Source organism: Nicotiana tabacum, chromosome 7 (assembly GCF_000715075.1).
Source record: "Nicotiana tabacum cultivar K326 chromosome 7, ASM71507v2, whole genome shotgun sequence".
In the NCBI taxonomy this organism is placed as follows: Eukaryota; Viridiplantae; Streptophyta; class Magnoliopsida; order Solanales; family Solanaceae; genus Nicotiana; species Nicotiana tabacum.
Genome location: NC_134086.1, coordinates 100180146 through 100199777, shown reverse-complemented (window position 1 = coordinate 100199777; position 19632 = coordinate 100180146). Strand labels below are relative to the sequence as shown.

Here is a 19632-nt window from a genome sequence, read left to right as displayed (position 1 = left end):
TTGATTTTTACACTATCAGAGCACTTTAACTCATTTACGATATTACCAAATTAGGTTTGTTCTAAAAAGTTGCATTACTTTTCACTAGGTCATTTAACCTAGTGGTATTACATAAAAACATACAAGAAAACACATGTAAAGTTCCGTGGTACTAAAATAACCTTCTTGATGTTTATAACGCACCAAGAAAAAGAAGCAAAACTGGAAATTATGCCCACTTTCTTAACCTACATCAATGCAAACTTCAGTAGTAACTTCTATAAAGATACGGGTGGCGCTGAAATCAAACTCTGAATTGATACAGCCACAGACGCCCTCCGAGTGTCCTAGAATTTAATTGAAAGACCCATAGTTGGGATACCTAACCTTCAACTAGAATTTAGTTTGCCTTCGATCAGTGTTTTGACAGATGCAAAATCATTTTCTTTCGAGGCTTCAATACAGTCTAAGCAGACTGCTTCACCAATGGAACTACTAAAACTGGAGAGCTTGAGTGGGCACGCGCGCGCACACACAGAGAGAGAGAGGAGTCAGTAAAATCAATGCACTGTAATTCTTTTCAAGGGGGATACACAACTTATACGTATATAAAAAATAATTATTTGTCTTATTCAGCTTATCAAAATTGATAGACCAGTTCTGGTCCGAATGATTTCACAACATGCCCACCCAAGGGGACAAAAATTTATAAAAATTATTAGAGACGATGTAAGTGTAGAAGCTTCTTCAAAGGCAAACCATATAATCAACTCTCTTTGCTGGCCTTGTATGTGTTAACCAGTTGTGTTTGCACATCACTTGAAACAGGTGCATGCTCTTTATATTCCATTGTAAATTCACCTTTTCCCTGCATGAAACAAAAAATGATCGGGTATATCAATGGCTTTCACTAAGCAAAGAGAGCATGGATTAGTACCACAAATTTCCACACTATGCATTGTACGGATATTTTGGATTGGAAGGAAAAGAAAAATAATGAGACTAGGCAAAAAAGAGAAGAAAACAAAGTCAAAGTTAGAGGAGAGGAGTAAACTTAGTTTTTTTATTGAATATAAAGAATGTTGGTCGCTGACTCACATCACATTAGCACCTTAATGACATATTTTTCACATTAGTAATCTTTTTGGCATTACAAAAGCTTCATCAGAACGTGTTTACTTATTTTAGGTTTTCACCCACTTTAGGATGAAAACAAAATTAACACTCTCTCCTGCCTTCATTTCACTCCCTACGATCAATACAAAAGCTAAAAAATTTGAAATCACCTCTGTCCTTTCTCTCCCTTTATTTGATAAAAGTGTGTGTTGAGGAAATGGAAACAAAATTACTAACCTGTGTCATTGATCGTAGAGACGTTGAGTAACCAAACATGTTGTTGAGCGGGACCTGAGAAACAAAGAGTATTGCCTCAGCAAACAGAAGACAAATGATTTACTCATGTCATAATACTTTCAGAATAAATGCATACTGTTCCAAGGCTGAAAAGAATGAATTTTGAGAAGAACCCTTAGAAGCCATGTAAATTAGCAATTATTATATCTCAGTTTCAAAGCAGCAAACATGTGCAAGTAACATGCTCTTGAAGTTTCATGAATCTACAAGACAACAAGTTCTCATAACTTTGCATCTTCCTTGCCAGTAAACTGATCTGTTTCAGACACTGTTTGCTTAAGGTATTAATTATTAGATAGATACACTAACAAATAAGCATGATGCATCTTTCTCACACAACTTTCACACAAATACTAGAATGCTACAATAAATATCATGCGGTGCAGAGTATTCTTTTTCACCAAGGGTAAGCCAGAGATTCAGCCGATCACCAACTTGTTCTGGTGTTGCCCTTGGTAAAAAAACAACAATAAGCAAAAAGTATTGCCTTAGGTATTAAAAACCTTTTACCCCCGGGGCTTTAGTTCTGTCTCACACAACTTTGTCACACAAATACTAGAATGCTACAATAAATATCATTCGGTGCAGAGTATTCTTTTTCACCAAGGGTAAGCCAGAGATTCAGCCGATCACCAACTTGTTCTGGTGTTGCCCTTGGTAAAAAAACAACAATAAGCAAAAAGTATTGCCTTAGGTATTAAAAACCTTTTACCCCCGGGGCTTTAGTTCTGTCTCACACAACTTTGTCACACAAATACTAGAATGCTACAATAAATATCATCCGGTGCAGAGTATTCTTTTTCACCAAGGGTAAGCCAGAGATTCAGCCGATCACCAACTTGTTCTGGTGTTGCCCTTGGTCAAAAGACAACAATAAGCAAAAAATATTGCCTTAGGTATTAAAAACCTTTTACCCCCAGGGCTTTAGTTCAACAGCAAAGATAGTACAAGTCGGGATGTTGCACCAAGTATGGTATTCAAGTGGAAAGGCTGGAGAGATGCCCATTATCCACCGAATTCCAAAGCTAAACTAAATGATTTCTCGACCACAAAATTATAAAAAGGTATTTCACATTTTTCAAGGAAGCTGAGCATAACAATGTAACATGTGGGCCCATTTGGACAAATACTTGGTTGAAGTTGAAAAACAAGTACTTGAAGTTGAAGTTGAAAAAAGGTATTTGGAAGTTGAAATAGTGCTTGGACATGAATTGCACTTGAAAACAGTTTGCATCTTACGAGTGAAAACCATTGTTTCACTTTAAATACTCCTCAAACCAGATTCTCTATTTCAAGTAGAAGTTGAATAATGAACAAAATTTTAAAACAAACATTGAATTGCAAATAATAAATTATTTACGTCCAAAAGCCTATGTAAGACCCAAAAGCACTGATGAACAGGGAATTGGGAGTTTATAATTCCTCGTGAGGTTTAGTATTTCTTCTTACAGAAAGGAGAAACCCATCAAACATAAATAGCATAAGCAAGATGATGGTTCTGCAACTTATATGCACAACCCATAAATTGTTGCGATATCCAAACTTTTTGTAACAACTGTGGAGATTCAAAAATTGCAAGAGTATTTGTAGAGGTAAGCAAAGAGCAAACTGGCATAAGAAAAAACAGAGGCATGGTCAACTGAAGTTTCTCAATTGTAGTAGCACTAAACTGGCAGAAAGGTAGAGAATATAACAGTAAAGAGCAGCTCGAATGAAATCTGAACAGTAGGTAAAAAAGAAAGATGTCAACCCCAATAATAAAAGTTAACATACAATGATTAAGTTTCACACACATGCCACTATGATATGCATTACGGCCATTTTTCAGCCACTTTTTTACCTAAAAAAGGCATGAACGATTGATTGCTGGACCTGTGTTCGGAAGTGGATTTTTACAATCACATAAAGCCATCCAAACAGAACAAAGAAAGAGGGGACGGAGAACATGATTATAAGCAGCAATATATACTGACAGCAAGAGGCACCAGAAATCAATTCAAAATACAGCTGAAGAAAATACAGCTTAAAGAGCAAAGAAAGATAAACATACATGGGCAGTAATTACAGAGTCATCTCCTTCCTGGTCATTGCCGATTATGACACCTTTCCTCCTTTGATATTAAGAAAACAAGAAAAATGAAGAGCTTGGTTAGAAAAGCATAAATCAGTTTCTCAAATCTTAATAACATACTCCCAGAAAGAAGTTCACTAACTTATTTATATCCCCAGTAACAGTGCCCTGAAATTCTGTTGGCACTTTCATTTCCACCAGCATCACAGGTTCCAATATGATAGGCTTTGCTGCAGCATAACACTGTTTTGCAATCAAATTAGCGATACACAATGAGGAAACGGTAAAATTACTGCAAGCATACACAACTTCGGTAAGGCTCACCAAGCTGAGAAAAGAGAGAAAGGGCAGGAAGTTGGAGGTACAAGCAAGCATAAGAGTAATTGTCTACCGATCAGCTGGATGAATGTGTTACCTGTCTAAAAGCATAAATGGAAGCTAATTTGAACGCAAGTTCACTTGAATCAACAGCATGTGAGTTACCATCCGTCAAAACAACACGGATATTTTCAACTGGATGACCAATCAGAGAACCCCTGGAACACAGAAAGATCCAGATTTGAAATCGATCAAAAACATGTAAAGGGAACTAGGCAAGCATGTCATGAGAAGATCTCCACTGAATCTTGAATTGACTAAGCTTTGATAGTTCCTAAGCAATTACATAATACAGTACCGCCTAGATCCTTAACTTGAAGAAAAGCAATTACATAATACAGTACCGGCTAGATTCTTAACTTGAAGGAAAGCAGCAGACATATCCAAGAATCTCCAGGCAAGTCATAGTTGAAATTAGAAAAGCATACTTACGAATTGGCAGCCTCCCTGAAACCCTTTTCAATTGCAGGGACGAAGTTTGATGGTATAGCTTGACCAACAAGCATGTTGTCAAATTCAAACTTACTGCTCGACCCTTGTTCGAGAGGTTCAACATACCTGTAGAAACAAAGCATTGAGGAAACATGAATATCAAAAATGCCACAAAATGAACAACAAAAATATAATCAGCTAACTCCCCCTCCCTAACCAACTCTCTCAGGTTCAACAAACATACTCTTGGTTGTGCCAGATTTAAGTTTTTTTAGGCCAGATTTAATGGAGAGGGAATGTAGAACTACTCCACGTGGTTACAAAATTAACATTAATAAACTAATACTTATTATATCTATTTTTTTTTGAATTGATAACTTTTGTATATATTAATAACATCAGTACATAGGTTGTACTGAAAACCAAATTTACAAGTAGATGGTAAGTAGATGTTGGTGTGCAACCTAGCAAGATCCTAGTATGTCTACGATTGTCAATGTATCTTATGTGTAAATCTGTTTACACCAAAAACAAAAAAGAAGAATACAATTGAGTTTGATCTTCTGTACTGGGTTGTTTCTATCTTCGAAACATCTATCATTCCTTTCCCTCCAAACTGTCCACCAGATACAAGCCGGGACAGCCCTCCATCTATCTCTGTTAGTTGCTTCAGCACCAGCTTCTTCCCAACTATAAAGAACTTCATTAATGAAATACCCCTAAGACTAATAAAGATTTTCCATAGTTGGTCTGTTATCTTGCAATGTAGAAATAAATGGCTAACAGTCTCAGCGTTTTCCCCACATAGGAAACATCTTGAACACAGAGAAATTCCTCTTTTTATAAGATTATCCTGGGTTAATACAGCCTCCTTTGCTAATAGCCAAGAGAAACATGCTACCTTATATGGAATCTTTGTTCTCCATATATGCTTCCATGGCCAAGCATCTATCTGAAGATCATTTTGATTCAAAATCTTATATGCATCCTTCACCTGATAGACCCCTCTGTTGTGCATTTACCACCAAAGTGAATCCACCCCTTCCTGTAATTCTTTAAATGCTTCCAGCTCTTTGTAGAGGTCAGCTAATCTTGTTATCTCCCAGTCATTCAGCTGTCTTCTAAGAGTGAGTTCTCATCCTTGATAATTCCACATATCAGCTACTGTCCTATGTTGGTTTTGTGCCAAACCAAACATATCAGGGTATCTTTCCTTTAGGCTTCCATGTCCCAACCAATTATCATTCCAGAATGATGTGTTCATTCCGTTGTTCACTCTTATGGAAGAGTGAATCTTCATTATAGGCCAAAGTTCTCTGATGGATTTCCCCACACTAACTCCATATGATGTGCTGACTTTGTTTGACACCCAGTTATTTTCCTCACCGTACTTAGCTTTGATCACTTTGCTCCATAAAGTTTGAGGTTCTTGAGAATATTTCCATAGCCATTTCATTCTAAGAGCCTTGCTTTGATTCTTCAAATTTCTTATTCCTAAACCACCTTGTTTTTTGGCCATTGTGAGGGTCTTCCATTTAACTAAATGGAAGACCTTTTTCTCCTTATTCCCTTGCCAAAGGAAGAATCTTCGAAGTTTGTCTAGTCTCTGTATGATTCCAGCAGGAATTGGGAAAAAGACATCATGTAAGTAGGAAGTGAGTCTAATACTGAGTTGATTAAAACTAGCCTGCCCCCCATTGCTAGGTATTGCGATTTCCATCTTGACAGTTTCTCACACTTTTCAATGACTAAATTCCAGATCTCTTTGGATTTGGATCTTGCTCCAAGAGGCATCCCAAGGTATACAATTGGTAGGGACCCTACTTCTCCCATTGTCTGTGCCAGTTGCTCCATGTTATTAACTTCATTAATGGGATAAATATGGCTCTTTCTCCAGTTGATGTGTAGTCCCGAAATTCCCTCAAATAAGACCAAGATGATCATTAGAAACCTAAGTTGCTCCTCTTCAGCGTCACAGAAGACTAGTGTATCACCGGCATATTGAAGATGTGTGATCTCTAGAATGCTTGCCCCATTCCTGTGAACCTCGAAACATTTAACCCATCCATTGACTTTGGCCGTTTTAATCATGTTGTTGTCCTTCCATGGCTATAATGAATAGAAAGGGGGATAAAGGATCACCTTGTCTTAGACCTCTATGTGCATGGAAGAAACCTTCAGGAGATCCATTTATGAGAATGGAGAATGTAACAGTAGATATGCAAAATTTCATCCAAACGATCCATTTTTGCCCAAAACCCATTTGTTCTAACAATTTCAGTAGAAAGCTCCAGTTGACATGATCATAAGCCTTCTCAATATCTAGTTTGCATAGGATTCTGAGTTCTTTCTTTTTGATTCTTGAATCCACAACTTCATTAGCAATCAATGTGAGCACGTGATTTTGACAATCAACACTACATCTATTACTTGTCTTCCTTTGATGAAAGCCATTTGTTGAGCATCTACTAGCTTTCCTACCACCCTCTTAAGTCTTTCAGTCAAAACTTTTGAGAGCAGTTTGTAGAAACTCCCTATCAGACTGATTGGCATGAAATCGCTCAATTCTTTCGCACCTATCTTCTTTGGAATCAAAGCTATATATGTTGCATTGAAGCTTTCTCAAACATCTCCTAGGAATGGAAGTTGTTGAAGGCCTCCATGATGTCATGCTTCAAAATATCCCAGCACTTAATGAAAAAACTCATTGTGTATCCATTTGGACCTGGGGCCTTGTCAGTTGCACACATCTTCAAACAGCTCAGGACTTTTTGTTCCTCAAATTTACTCTGTAAAGACTTTCTCTAATTCAGAGATTTTTGGACTGTTTTCGAAATTGACTGTCGGTCTCCACTCTACAGGTTCTGAGTATAACCCCTTGTAGAATTCAATGATCACATTCTTTATTCTGTATGGCTCTTCTACTGCTTCATCTTGAATCATTAGTTGATCAATATTGTTGTTCTCTTGTGTGCATTGGCAGTACGATGGAAAAACTTTGTATTCCTATCCCCTTCTTTGAGCCACAAAGCTCTTGATTTTTGTCTCCATGCACTTTCTTCATTCTTGAGGTGATCCTCAAACTCCATGAGGGTAGCTGCCTTCCTCACTGATTCCTCCTCTGTCAGAGCTCTTAATTGTTGTGTTGCCTCAAAACCTGCCAATTGACTCAGCAATTTTGATTTTTGCAATCCCAGATTTCCTTTACAACTTTTGCTCCATTCTTTTAGCTTGCCTTTGAGAGCTTTTAATTTGCAAGCTAAAATATAGTCTGGTCTTCCTGAAAATTCAAAAGATGTCCACCAGTTTCTAATTCTGTCATTAAAACCTTCCACGTTCAACCACCAATTTTCAAACTTAAAGTATGATTTAGCTTGTTCCCAGGCACCACAGCATAGAGTCACTGGTGAATGATCAGAAATCAGCCTTTGTTGGAGAGTTTGCTTGATATTTCTGAAGCTTTCATCCCATTCTTCTGAAATGAGAAATCTATCAATTCCGGAAGCGGTTGTATGATTATCCCCTTTAAACCAAGTATAGTAGCCTCCTTCGAGTTGAAGATGTATCAACTCCATGTCCTCTATAAAATCCGAGAATTCCACCATCTCTCTGGACCTCCTCGAGCATTCCCGTTTTTCAGAATGGTACCTTGTGACGTTGAAATCACCACAAACTACCCAAGGGCCTTCCATCAATCCCCTCACTACACCAATTTCTCTCCATACTGTTCTTCTTTCTATTCTGCAATTTGGAGCATACACTCCTGTTATATGACATTGAAAATTCTGTAAAAGAGTCTCGAACTTGCATGTCAAAGTGTATGCACCAGTCTGTAACACCTCCCCTTTCCATACTCTGCAATCCCATAGTAACAAAATCCCCCCTCTCGTAACGCTAGCTTCTAAACATGCGTACCTCACCCATCTCCCACCCCAAATTTGATTAACTATTTCCTTGATATCCCCCTCCACTTTTGTCTCCTGCATACAGATATTATCTGCCTTCCAATTCAGCACTTGACTTTTTATGATCTCCCTTTTCTTCTTGTCATTTAATCCCCTTACATTCCATGAAATTAAATTGATCTTCATATTGCAATAATAGATAGATCTCTTCCCCTACTCCTTTTCCCATCACTCCTGAATTTGACATCAAAGGAGGCTAATCCTTTTAATTCCAGTGAGCCTTTGAACCTTTGTTTCTTCACCTCCATCTCTGTCTACACTCTTCTAACTTGTCTGCAACTGTCAATTTGCATTAGTAACTCCAATGCTTCTTCTTCATGGCCTTGAAAATCTACTCCAAACATTTTCCCCAGTTTGATCATATTTTGATGGACCCACAGTGTTGCATCCATCTCTTTATCCATTACTGGATTGTGTTGTTGTACTGATATAGGAGTAACCTCCTCGATTTCCCAATCTTGGATAGAGTTGAAGTGCTTTAACTGTTGTTGGTGCTCTAATGCATTTTCAACTTGATCTTCCCCCATCTTTTTGTTTATGGTATGCTCCCCTGCCTTCTGTCCTAGTATTCCTATCTCTGCTTCACCTTCTGGCTGATCGCAACTCATATGTGTTGCCTGTGGCATAATTTCAAGGTTTGCAATGGGAATTAGACCCCCTAGATTGGATCCTTCGACTTTCAAGTAAGAGGTGCACCCCAGTTCCTCAATATAAAGCGTCAGCCTAATTTCATCAGTGGCCTCACACGAGAGATCATTAAAAATGACTTGTGCAGCCAAATCAGACTCATTTGATTTCAGCTCATTATTCATCACATTAATGCACAGATTTGTCGAACTTGGACCTTGCATATGTTGCACCCGTGCCTTTCCCTTATTATTATTTTGCAATATGGTGCATCCCACTTGGTCGCCCATGTTTCTCTCCGCTCCAAAGCTATGTGTGTTTTCCGACGACTTCAGCTCAAATCTTGCCTGTTTTTCAGCCCAGATTGGGATGAAAAATTTGATCCCTTCTCTTTCAATCCCAATCTCATTAGGAATCTTTCTGTTGTCACCAACAATTTGAATTCTAGCCCACTTAAGGTGATTTTTTAGATCAGTTTCTTCTTCAGTAGCTATCCATTCCCCACAGAGATCTCCTATTTCTTTGAAGATCTTTTGTGACCACAGATGTAAGGGAATCTCCATGGCTCTGATCCAGCATGTTTCCACAATTTGAGAGTTTGGAATGCATCCAGCAGTGTAGTTCCACCATTCCATATGAAGCTTGAACTTTTTCCATCTCCAATCTTCTTGCAGAATCTGCTCAGCCATGTATCTGTTCGAAAACTCAAATAGAAACATGTTGCCAGTCATTTCATACATGTTGACTCCATATGCTTTGTTCCATGAAGCAGTAGCACATCGCCTTATGTCTGCTAAAGTGGGTCTCTCAGTGATTCCTTTCCCAAAATACCCAATAATGCATCTTTTTAGTAAACTTGTGTCCTCCGCTCCTGGAGGTTCCAAAACAGAGATATCTCCATTGTTTGTACTGATATTTGCCTCTTGAAAGGTATTGGATTGTCATTTACTCTCCTTAACTGCTTTGTCATAAGGATAGTTATCCATAGTGTTTCTGGGTGGTACTGTGGTATTCAGCTTGGGGGCATGATAGATGAATCTTTCTATCTTAGCTGCTATGTCTTTCCAGCATGCGTTCAAAGCTAACTCTGGGATTATAATAACTGACATCCCCTCTCCCTTTAGTGACAGAATACTCATACATCTTCCTTGAGCGTTAAATTTCCTAGTGCAGAAATGTTCTGTCATTTGGTCCTTATACTTCCATCTCTTCACTAAATTCTTTTGATCTGTCGAGGATTCTTTAAGCACAAAGCAAATCCATTCCATTGTCTTTCTACCCATGGATAAGCGTCTTATCATGTTGCGGCTTCTCTCCACCCATTCAAACCATATATCTTTGTTGGAGTTCCATCTGGTGATGTCAAAAGATTTGAATCTGGCGTTGAAGTATATCCTGCTGTCTCCCATAATGTACTAACCCGCTGCTCAGGTTATGAAAATTACAGAGGGTGTTTGGTAGTAATCACAGTGGGTGAATACTAATTCCGAAGGAGATGCTTGGCTCCGTTGAAAGGCTCCCCGTAATGGTATTCTGCTTGAGAAGAAGAAGAGAGAATTTTGTTTTGCAACTGAATGAAAAATGATTGAAAAAAGGCCGGAGAAAAGCTTCACTTCGCCGGAGAAAACTAAAAGTGGTCGGAATCTAGATCTGCAAGGAAGGGTTTGGTCGGAACAGGGTGATGAAAAGGCCGTCCTGAAGAAAAAAGTTGAAAAGTTGCTTGAATTAGGCTCACGCGCCGGCGCGTGGGGGAGTGCTCGCCGACGCTTGGCCACGCGTGGCGGCGCGTGGGAGATCTGATGTCGGAGCTGTTTGCAGGGGTAGGCTCGCATCACCAGTGGCTCTCCGATGGTGCTTGTATGAACTCAGAATTCAAGGTTCTTAGGCTCCTCGGGGAGTATGCCTGAGAGCAGATTTTTAGTACTGTTGCAAGTGTCCAAAAGCTACTTACAGCATCAATAAAAATTTGTGAACAGCCCAAGACAATAGTCTATGCACGGGGATCTGTAATTGAGCCACCAACTGTAAGCATCTAAATTACTATATAAGCAGGGCAGGGTTTTTTTTTTTTTTTTTTTGGGGGGGGGGGGGGGGGACTTAGAAATAAGTTATAAGATTTAGAGTACTCTGCCAGGGGCTGCAACTGGCTCACGTCTAGATATTAGCAGAAAAGGATGCTAGCTGGAAAGGTATAGGAAATTTGGAAATCACATTACTAGCATTAGTCCTCTCTATTCGACTTGCCCTTCCTTTAATTAATGGTAATTATTTAGAGGCCCTTATAAGTTGCACATAACAAGCAAATAAGCCCAATAGAAAAAAAAGGGACTAACCAAAATGACATATACATCTATACTTACCCAATTACTCTACCATATTGACCTTGCCCACCACTTTGCTTCTTGTGTAGATAATCAAAATCTGCTCTCTTGGTGATGGTTTCCCTGAAGTTTACACGAGGCTTTCCAACCTGAGCTTCAACCTTAACAAACACAGAGAAAGTAAGAAAAGGATCAAACAAATGATGATGCACGACGAAAATAACTATAATCAAACAAATGATGATGCACGACAAAAATAACCATCTGTGAAAAAGAGGATGAACCTTATATTCCCTTCGGATGCGCTCAACATATATGTCCAGATGCAGCTCCCCCATGCCAGATATGATTGTCTGCTCAGGAAACCATTGAGACATTGAGAGACTCACTCCATAAGATCGACAATTCCCATAACATTCTAAATATGGAGCCCACATGTGGGGTAAACAAAACATACCTCACCACTCTCAGCATCTAAACCCACACGGAATGTAGGATCCTCCCTCTGAAAGCGATTTAAAGCTTTTGAGAACTGCCAACCAAAAAGAGACAACAATTATAATAGGCTCAAAAAACAATGGCATAGAGTGCGCACCTTGTAGATCCAACAGAACAACAGGTTCTAGCATGAGCACTCACTTGACCACCAGAGTCTTTAGAAACCGGTGAAACAGCTAATGACATCACTGGTTCAGGGACATTCATAGAAGTCATGGTGTATTTAACTGATCCATCAGTAAAAGTATCCCCTGCAAATGGATCAGAACTAAGCATCAGAATACATCACAAAGAAAAGATATATGCTTCTTCTCACTAAGTCATCTAAGGATAGAATAAGATGTTACCTGAAGCACAATCTACACCAAACACAGCAACTATCTGCCCAGCATGAGCCTCTTGGATATCCTATGTTGAGTTGACATACATTTCTAAAAGATAAGAAAGATGGCCAATTGGGAAATACCGATAATCCAGGCAAAAGATTCATTTTGTCCCCTACTAAAATCTATTTAAATTTCCTCCAAGGTTCATTCAATTAAAGAGTAACACAAAATATATATTGTCCAACATAGTCAGATAAAATGAATTTAGTCAAGAAGTCAAAAGCACAAGGCGTGGCTGACAAACCTCCATCTCATTTGAATGCATTCTGACCAGACGAGGAACCTACAAAAGAAATTCAGTTGAACCTGGGATTAGAACAGCAGAATAACAAATAAGACTAATTTTTCTAATAGTATGCAATAACAGCAAGCATATTCTCCACGTAAATAAATCACACGTACACGATTGAGTGGATGACTCGAACAAAGACATAGGTTATGTTGGTATCTATATCACAAAGTAGAGAACAGGTTTTTTCAGATATTTTTCCCCTTGCATAAGGTCCTTACAACAAATCTTAACTTCTAACTTCCTTTTGAACTCCCTCCCATCAACCAGCCGCAAAATCAAAGGAGCTTTTATTCTCGGGGTATGTAGATACTTATCAAAAAAACCGGGTATGCCAATCCACCGTATTCATGTACCTTTTTTAATAAGGGTCTACGAATACGGTGAATCGACATACCCGAAATTTTCTTTTGATAAGTATCTATATATACCTATTCATAAGTTTGTATCAACGAAGTCTTTTTTCCACAAGTAAATTTTTGCAATTCCACATCTTCTTTAACCTGATACCTTTGGACAGGCCATATTCTCAACCCACCTGTGGCTTGCTACCTGGACAAACTCTCCTTTCCTTTTTTTTGTGCTAATAGATGATTCTTATAAAGGGCGACTGACACGCATAAGGAATAACCAGCATCCCAGTGAAAGCCAATGGAATGAGTTAGCGAACAAGTGAAGCAGAAACAAGTTTTTTTTTTCGAATAAGCAGAAATAACATTTGTTGAATAGAATATAACAAGAAAGCATTATCAATTCAGAGAGGCTGGAAATGTTCAGAGAAGAGTACACTTCACAGGAACTGACCAGAAAACCAAGAAAAAGCAGGGTGTCTCATAAACCTGTGAATTTGGTAAACACGGCAACCATGAAAACCTCCAAAAAAAATTATAGAGTTACAAAGCAGCCTCAATCCAAACTAGTTCGGATCGGCTATCAATATAAAAAAATATCAATACCAGTAGACACCAAACAAATTCAAGTGGTGAAACTATAAAACAAATATACACTTCAGATTTATAGAGATCATTGTGAGTATGTATATAAAATTGATTTGACATGCTTAAAATCACCATAAGGTCAAAGGCAATGCATTCAGATGCTAAACTGACATGAGATATTTTGGCTCAAAATGATTGATTCTATATCAGAAAGATGAGTTCAATTGAGCTCACCTTAATCCTCTTCCCGGTGTTCACGTTGATTATAAAGTCGCCCTTCCGGATGACACCTTCATAGATTCTTTGATGGAAGATTATGTCAAATTGTGTGTTCTTGCTAAGTGCACATACAGAGAAATAGTTACACAAGAAATAAGTTTATATACCTTAAATAGGTCAATTGACCAAAACGCCCTTCCTCTAATTTAAATGCCAAGGCAACCAGAGGGCCAGTGGGGCTTCCGGTTAATGTAACCTAGCAACAAATTAGCACAAAAAGACGTTAGTCTCTACATCTGTACATGGAGGAAAGGAAAAAGTAGGAACTCAATCAAAAGAATTATCCACTAACCTTCTCTTCATTCTTTGTTTGATCCAGAGCATAGTTGCTAACTTCAACTGGACAAGGCAAATAATTGAGAACACCATCAAGAAGTGTTTGAACTCCCTGTTTAGCACAAAATAACAGAAAGTACAGATGTAAAATTGCAACCACTGAAGCGTAAGGGAATTATACATTTAAGGAAGAAACGGGTTGTTGTACATGATAGGTAAACATAGTGAGGAAAAAAGGCAATAAAATGCAGCAAATGGTCACTTTCCTTAGGATACGACAACACGTGTCTTTGAATGGATGAAATTAAAGGCAGGTCGAAATTGTTAATTGAAAATCAAGAACAGAATCGAGCATTAAATTGTGCCAAATCAAGCATCAGCAGAGAAAAGATAGCCAAGCAACACCAGGAATTTTAGAACGGCAAGCAGGCAAGAACAAGATATACGCCAATATAGGATTAAAAAAACCATGAACAAGGAGAATTTTTTTTACCACTAAACAAGTAGTCAAATGCAAGAGTGCATTAAGGAGAGAGTACTGTTTGCCTCACAGCTGTAATCATTAAGGATTCAGTCTCGAGAAGAGTATAACATGGTCACAGCTAGTCAGAATCTCAGTTGATATTAATTTTCAATTTGACGAGGTTGACCCAAACAAAACGAAGCGGTCAGTAATTTCTAGAAGAAAAATTACACCACTGACCTCCTGGCGTTTACAGTGGGAAAAAATAATAATAATTAAGGTAAAACTTATGCAACTTAGGTGTTCTACACTTAAAAAAGCCATATAGCCATTATCAATTTCAGATCAAAATTCTCCATTCCATATTAAGTTAATCAGTGAACAAAACAGCACCTTGTTCTTGAAAGCACTGCCCATAAAAAAAGGAACAAACTTCCGTGCTATTGTCGCTCTCCTTATGGCTGCCTGGAGAACACAGAAAGAAAATTATAAATAGGTAAGGGAAGAATAGATGTCCCCAAGAGCTTAGGATTACTTAGATAAGGTCAATACTCAAAGATCCAGCAGCAGTACATTATCATATCAATACCAAGTACTGCAATATTTGTTGTATTAATTATAGACATTAATGTAGGTTAAACACTTTGATATAGTACATGTTAAAAGATAAGGTTTAGCATATAGTCGCATAAAAATCTGTTCGCAACCAATTGACCTAGTTGTGGTAAATAACCCTGTCCACCCCAAAAGCATCTCAACTCCAGTCCCATGCTCACATATTTAACATGGTACAGAAAAGAACATTATGCTAAAAAAGGAGGTATGCTTTCAAACTATCACCAAATCTCCGTCATTGTGCTTGCTCATTTGAAAACCTACCTAGCATTCAACTGCTATAGTTCCAAGATCTACAATGACCACGTTAAGCGGCAGGAAACAGTCACTTTTAATTCTATCCCCGACATGATCACCGAAGCTTGCAAGTTTCGCTCAACAATTGAAATTAGGTATTTACCTACCACCCATTACATCTATCAAAATCTACTACTTTGAAAAGAAACATTTGTGTCTTAAACAGAATGTAGACTTCTCAAAACAACAACTCAAAAGTACCCCACAAGAAGGTTGTTATTTCCTTATAAACAAGGTCGAATAATTGCGTGCAGACCTCAAGCTCAGCAGATGATATAGGCTCATCATTCAGAAATGCTTCAGCAAGCTTATCATCAACCTCAGAAACTGCTTCAATTAGCTCTCGCCGCTTCTCAGAAGCAATTGCTTCCATATTAGCAGGAATATCTTCTGTGACAATCTTCTCACTGCAAAAGCCAAAAATGAATATGACCAAGTAGAGCAATGTACCAATCATATCTAACCAAACATGTTTTAGCTCGAGACGGACCCACTGGAACCATGGAAATAGTAAGCTTTCAACTGCACAAGATCAATAAGACCCTTGAAGTCATCTTCCAACCCAATTGGAACTTGCACAGCAGCGCTATGGTGCCGAAGTTTTGATCTTGCCTGTGTGAAAAGGAAACAGAACAAGTATAAGAGATTGTCTTCAAAATTTCAATGTGCTAGACTGTTATTCAGAATTCACATAACAAAGTTCTAGAGGAAAGCAGCAAAGTAAGAGATAATATCAATGATAACAAGATGCTGAGCAGCATATAAGAAAAAAGCATTTTAATAGAGGTCCATAACAATAATAAGTGCTCCCTGCCAAAGAATCAGGCAAACACACACAAAAAAGTAAAAGGTAGCAGTGAATCAAGTAGCAGATGTTTATAACAAAGACAATACTTTCTGAACCCCAACCTAACTGTCCAACTTTTTATATTGAGAGACATAAAGGAATTCAGTTAACAGAAGAACTATGATGATGATCTTTAGCACGAACGCTGCATGAACACACTGGCTTCCCCGCCTTAAATGTTTTCTAGAGGTCTACTGATTTGGCACTCAAATAAATTTATTCATGTTTAGTTCCTTCACGCATGATGACAATGAACTTCACTGCTTGCGATTTCTCTGAAATACCAGACAACAAGAGAAATGTCGCCTGGCAGCAAGCAACAAATTAAAGAGCAACAAAATTTAACTTATTTAAAAGGAAAATAAGCTTTGAATCAAATTTTAGAAATGTAATAGGCCTTCAATGATGCATAGCTGACCTGGTTAAGAACTTTCCATGGGTCTGCCCCCATCCGATCAAGTTTATTAATAAAAGCAAGTCTTGGGACTTCATATCTTCTCATTTGCCTATCTACAGTGATAGACTGACTTTGGACACCACCAACACTACAAAGGACAAGAATGGCTCCATCAAGAACACGCAAGGCTCTTTCCACCTCAATCGTGAAATCAACATGACCTGGTGTGTCAATTATGTTCACCTGCAACAAGCAGAAATTAAAAACTGGATCCACAAATCTACCAAAAAAAATTTCTACTAACCAAACAACTGAGGATTATTACAATCTCAGAAAAGAGAAAACATTTGCATGCAATATTATGCTAATCTTTCCTAGTGATAACCCAAGAAAAGAAATAGGAAACGGAAGCTACAATAATGTTTCACGTATCTGGTTGGATCAGTCACGCTTAGCTCAATAAACTAAGCACCCAACAAGAATCTCTTGTGAACCAGTCCTGACAATTTCATTTTTGTCCGTTTTGTTTGACTTGCCTCGTTAATAGGATATCAATAAAGAATAAAACTAATATATTTTTACTATTCCTTTATCAAAAAATTGATAAGGGATAAAACAATCTCATTCTAACCCTTGTTGAATAGAAAATAAAAAATTTCTCTCTTTTTGTTTTTCCCTGTCCAAAATAATAAAGGATCTATCACTAACGGCTGGAAAATCAAACTTTCATATAACCGACATTTATTCCATGGCTGCTCTATGTTCTTTATATAGAGCACAAATGTCGAATAAAAACCTACTATGATTCGGTTGATTATGGACTTCAGCAAGATTATCCCTTTAACTGAAATGTGGAGAAAGGAAAGCAGAGAACTGATTCTTGGAAATACTAGAAAGGAATAGGCATGACAAATCATTTTCCAGCAGACCACACAAAATGCTCTAAGCATATTCTTCACATTGCTTTGTATTCACCAGCAGCTACAACAACAATAACAAAAATATGACGGGAAATCAATTTTCCTCACATTTTCTTCATTTACCTCCATATAATCTGCAGGTGATAACACCAACCAGCACTAATAGATTGAAAGTTCCATTTACCATTGGGATTGGTCTAAATTGCAGTAGGAATAACCCTAATGTAAAACTTGCCACCTCTAGAGGATTCAACATGCGTCTTCTACAGTTTAAAAATTGATCCGATGACCAGCTATTTGAAAACACAGATTATATTACATTGTCATAATCTGAAGTCCAACATCTAAGAAATTTCTCTCTAATGAGGGCAACAAAAGGTGGGCTCAGTCCAAGCAATTTATGTAACATGGACCACTTCAATTTTGTTTTTATGTCAGTGCATGAATCTCATAGTAGCCACGATTAGTACTCCAAAGAAGGAAATCGAAAGTCTCACTAATGTCTTGTGGAGAAAACGAAATTTTTGGTTAAAACTGATCACTGAAGCAACTGGGAAAATAGTGAGTCTCTAGGCCATCTCGGGTTGACTAAAAGAAATGGGTTAATGATATCCATAAAACGAGGCCCAGATATCTCCATCAGCTCTATAACTTTACCAAATCCGTTTGGCCATAAAAAAGATTCCTTTTTTCGAAAAAGAAAAACTTTTTTTCGGAATGAGCCTTTGGCCATGAAAATTTCAATTTTTCACTTAGAAGTTGAATTTCGGAATTTGAAAAACTCCAAAAAACTGTTTTTCAAAATTTTCACTTCAAAGCACTTACAAAAAGTCAAAACAACTCTAAATTGTAATAATGTCCAAACACATCTCTAATTTTCAAATACCATTTTCAACTTGAAAAAAACACTTTTTTCGGAATTTCACAATTCTCCTCCCTCCCTCAGAAATGTACTTTCAATACTTCTCGACAGTCAAGAAAGTCTAGACAGAAATTTTAAGATCAATGAATCAAACTTGCAATTAGAGAATGATAAATAATACTATTACTGGAGTCATTCATAGATCACAAGATGCACCCTTCAGCTACTCTTAGCCATTCAGCTTCGATAAATCAACCATTTACCAAATTTCAAAAAAATTCTTGTTCAACCACATTTCCCTGTTCTAATCAATTTCTGGCAAGAAAATAAACAAATCAAAATAATTAGTAAAAACTTTTAAAGGTGAAAAAGAATGTATTTTTTTAATACCTGATAGTCTTTCCAAGTGCAGTAAGTAGCAGCAGACTGAATAGTAATCCCTTTTTCTCTTTCTAAATCCATGGAATCCATCTTTGCACCAACTCCATCTTTACCTCTAACTTCATGGATCTCATGGATCCGACCCGTATAAAACAGTACCCGCTCCGTCAATGTGGTCTTACCGGAGTCAATATGAGCTGAAATCCCAATATTCCGTACTTTTTCAAGAGACTCTCTCCATGCCGCCTCTTTCTCGTCTCTCACTCTGGCGGTGGCAGTGCTGGAGGCGGCGTAGTGGAGGAGCTGGAAGTTTCCGGCCAATAAAGCGGCGATAGGGGATTGAGGTGGGTGTTGAAGATTCAACGGCGTTGTCCTTTTGGTGGAGGAGCAGATATTGTAGAGTAGGCGCGTCGTAGAGGATCTAGCTGACCGAGCCATTGGGGGTTTAGGGTTTTGCCAAAACCCTGCTGGAAAATTTGCTCCTGTGAAGAAGAAAGGTACGGAGGTTTTTTCCTTAATGCTGTTATGAAGAATAAAAACGGGCCGGAATATCTTTTCTAACTGAGATAAAGAACCCCATCACGGTTAGATTGAAAATTTATCTCACAAGCGGATACAATATCAAATCAATAAATGTATTATTTTCTTACATAAAATTTTCTTTCTTGACTATGATTAATTAAATTTACGATTTTTAGAAATATTTTTTAGTATCTATTCACATATCTTTGCTACTATTTCACTATTTCAGTGACTTTGAGATTGTTGTTACTATCTTTCAAACCAATTTATTAGTACTGCTTGTTTCTACTATTTTTTTTTCTTGACCCAACAGCATTTCCACGGTAGGATTAAGACTTTTGTATACACTACCCTCCCCAGATCTCTTTTGTGAAATTTTACTGAGTTGTTATTGTTGTTGTCATTCATAACATTTTGAAAAATAACATACTATAAATATATAATTAAACAATTTAAAATTCATACCAAATTATGAG

General features: G+C 37.7%; 1 protein-coding gene across 1 annotated transcript; it reads right to left on the bottom strand.

The window, feature by feature from the left end:
* Window positions 1-533: 533 nt before the first annotated feature.
* LOC107768940 (elongation factor G-2, mitochondrial) lies at window positions 534-19257 on the bottom strand. The gene is made up of 20 exons (XM_075217403.1): window positions 18644-19257; window positions 16493-16714; window positions 15718-15839; window positions 15484-15634; window positions 14709-14780; window positions 13869-13964; window positions 13684-13772; window positions 13532-13598; window positions 12315-12353; window positions 12032-12092; window positions 11826-11935; window positions 11644-11718; window positions 11471-11539; window positions 11226-11347; window positions 4274-4399; window positions 3879-3999; window positions 3606-3706; window positions 3443-3503; window positions 1333-1386; window positions 534-847 (listed from the first exon to the last, which is right to left on the bottom strand). Exons 1-20 carry the CDS (start codon window positions 19070-19072, stop codon window positions 746-748), a joined length of 2289 nt encoding a protein of 762 aa, XP_075073504.1. The 5' UTR covers window positions 19073-19257; the 3' UTR covers window positions 534-745.
* Between the last annotated feature and the right edge of the window lie 375 nt (window positions 19258-19632).

Bases quoted from the DNA above. Each gene is read 5' to 3' on its own strand.
- LOC107768940 (XM_075217403.1), bottom strand. From the start codon at position 19,072: ATGGCTCGGTCAGCTAGATCCTCTACGACGCGCCTACTCTACAATATC. The intron at 16,715-18,643 runs GTATTAAAAAAA...TGCTTGTTGCAG, and splicing joins GCACTTGGAAAGACTATCAG to GTGAACATAATTGACACACC. The intron at 4,400-11,225 runs GTAAGTATAGAT...TTGTTTCTACAG, and splicing joins CAATATGGTAGAGTAATTGG to GTATGTTGAACCTCTCGAAC.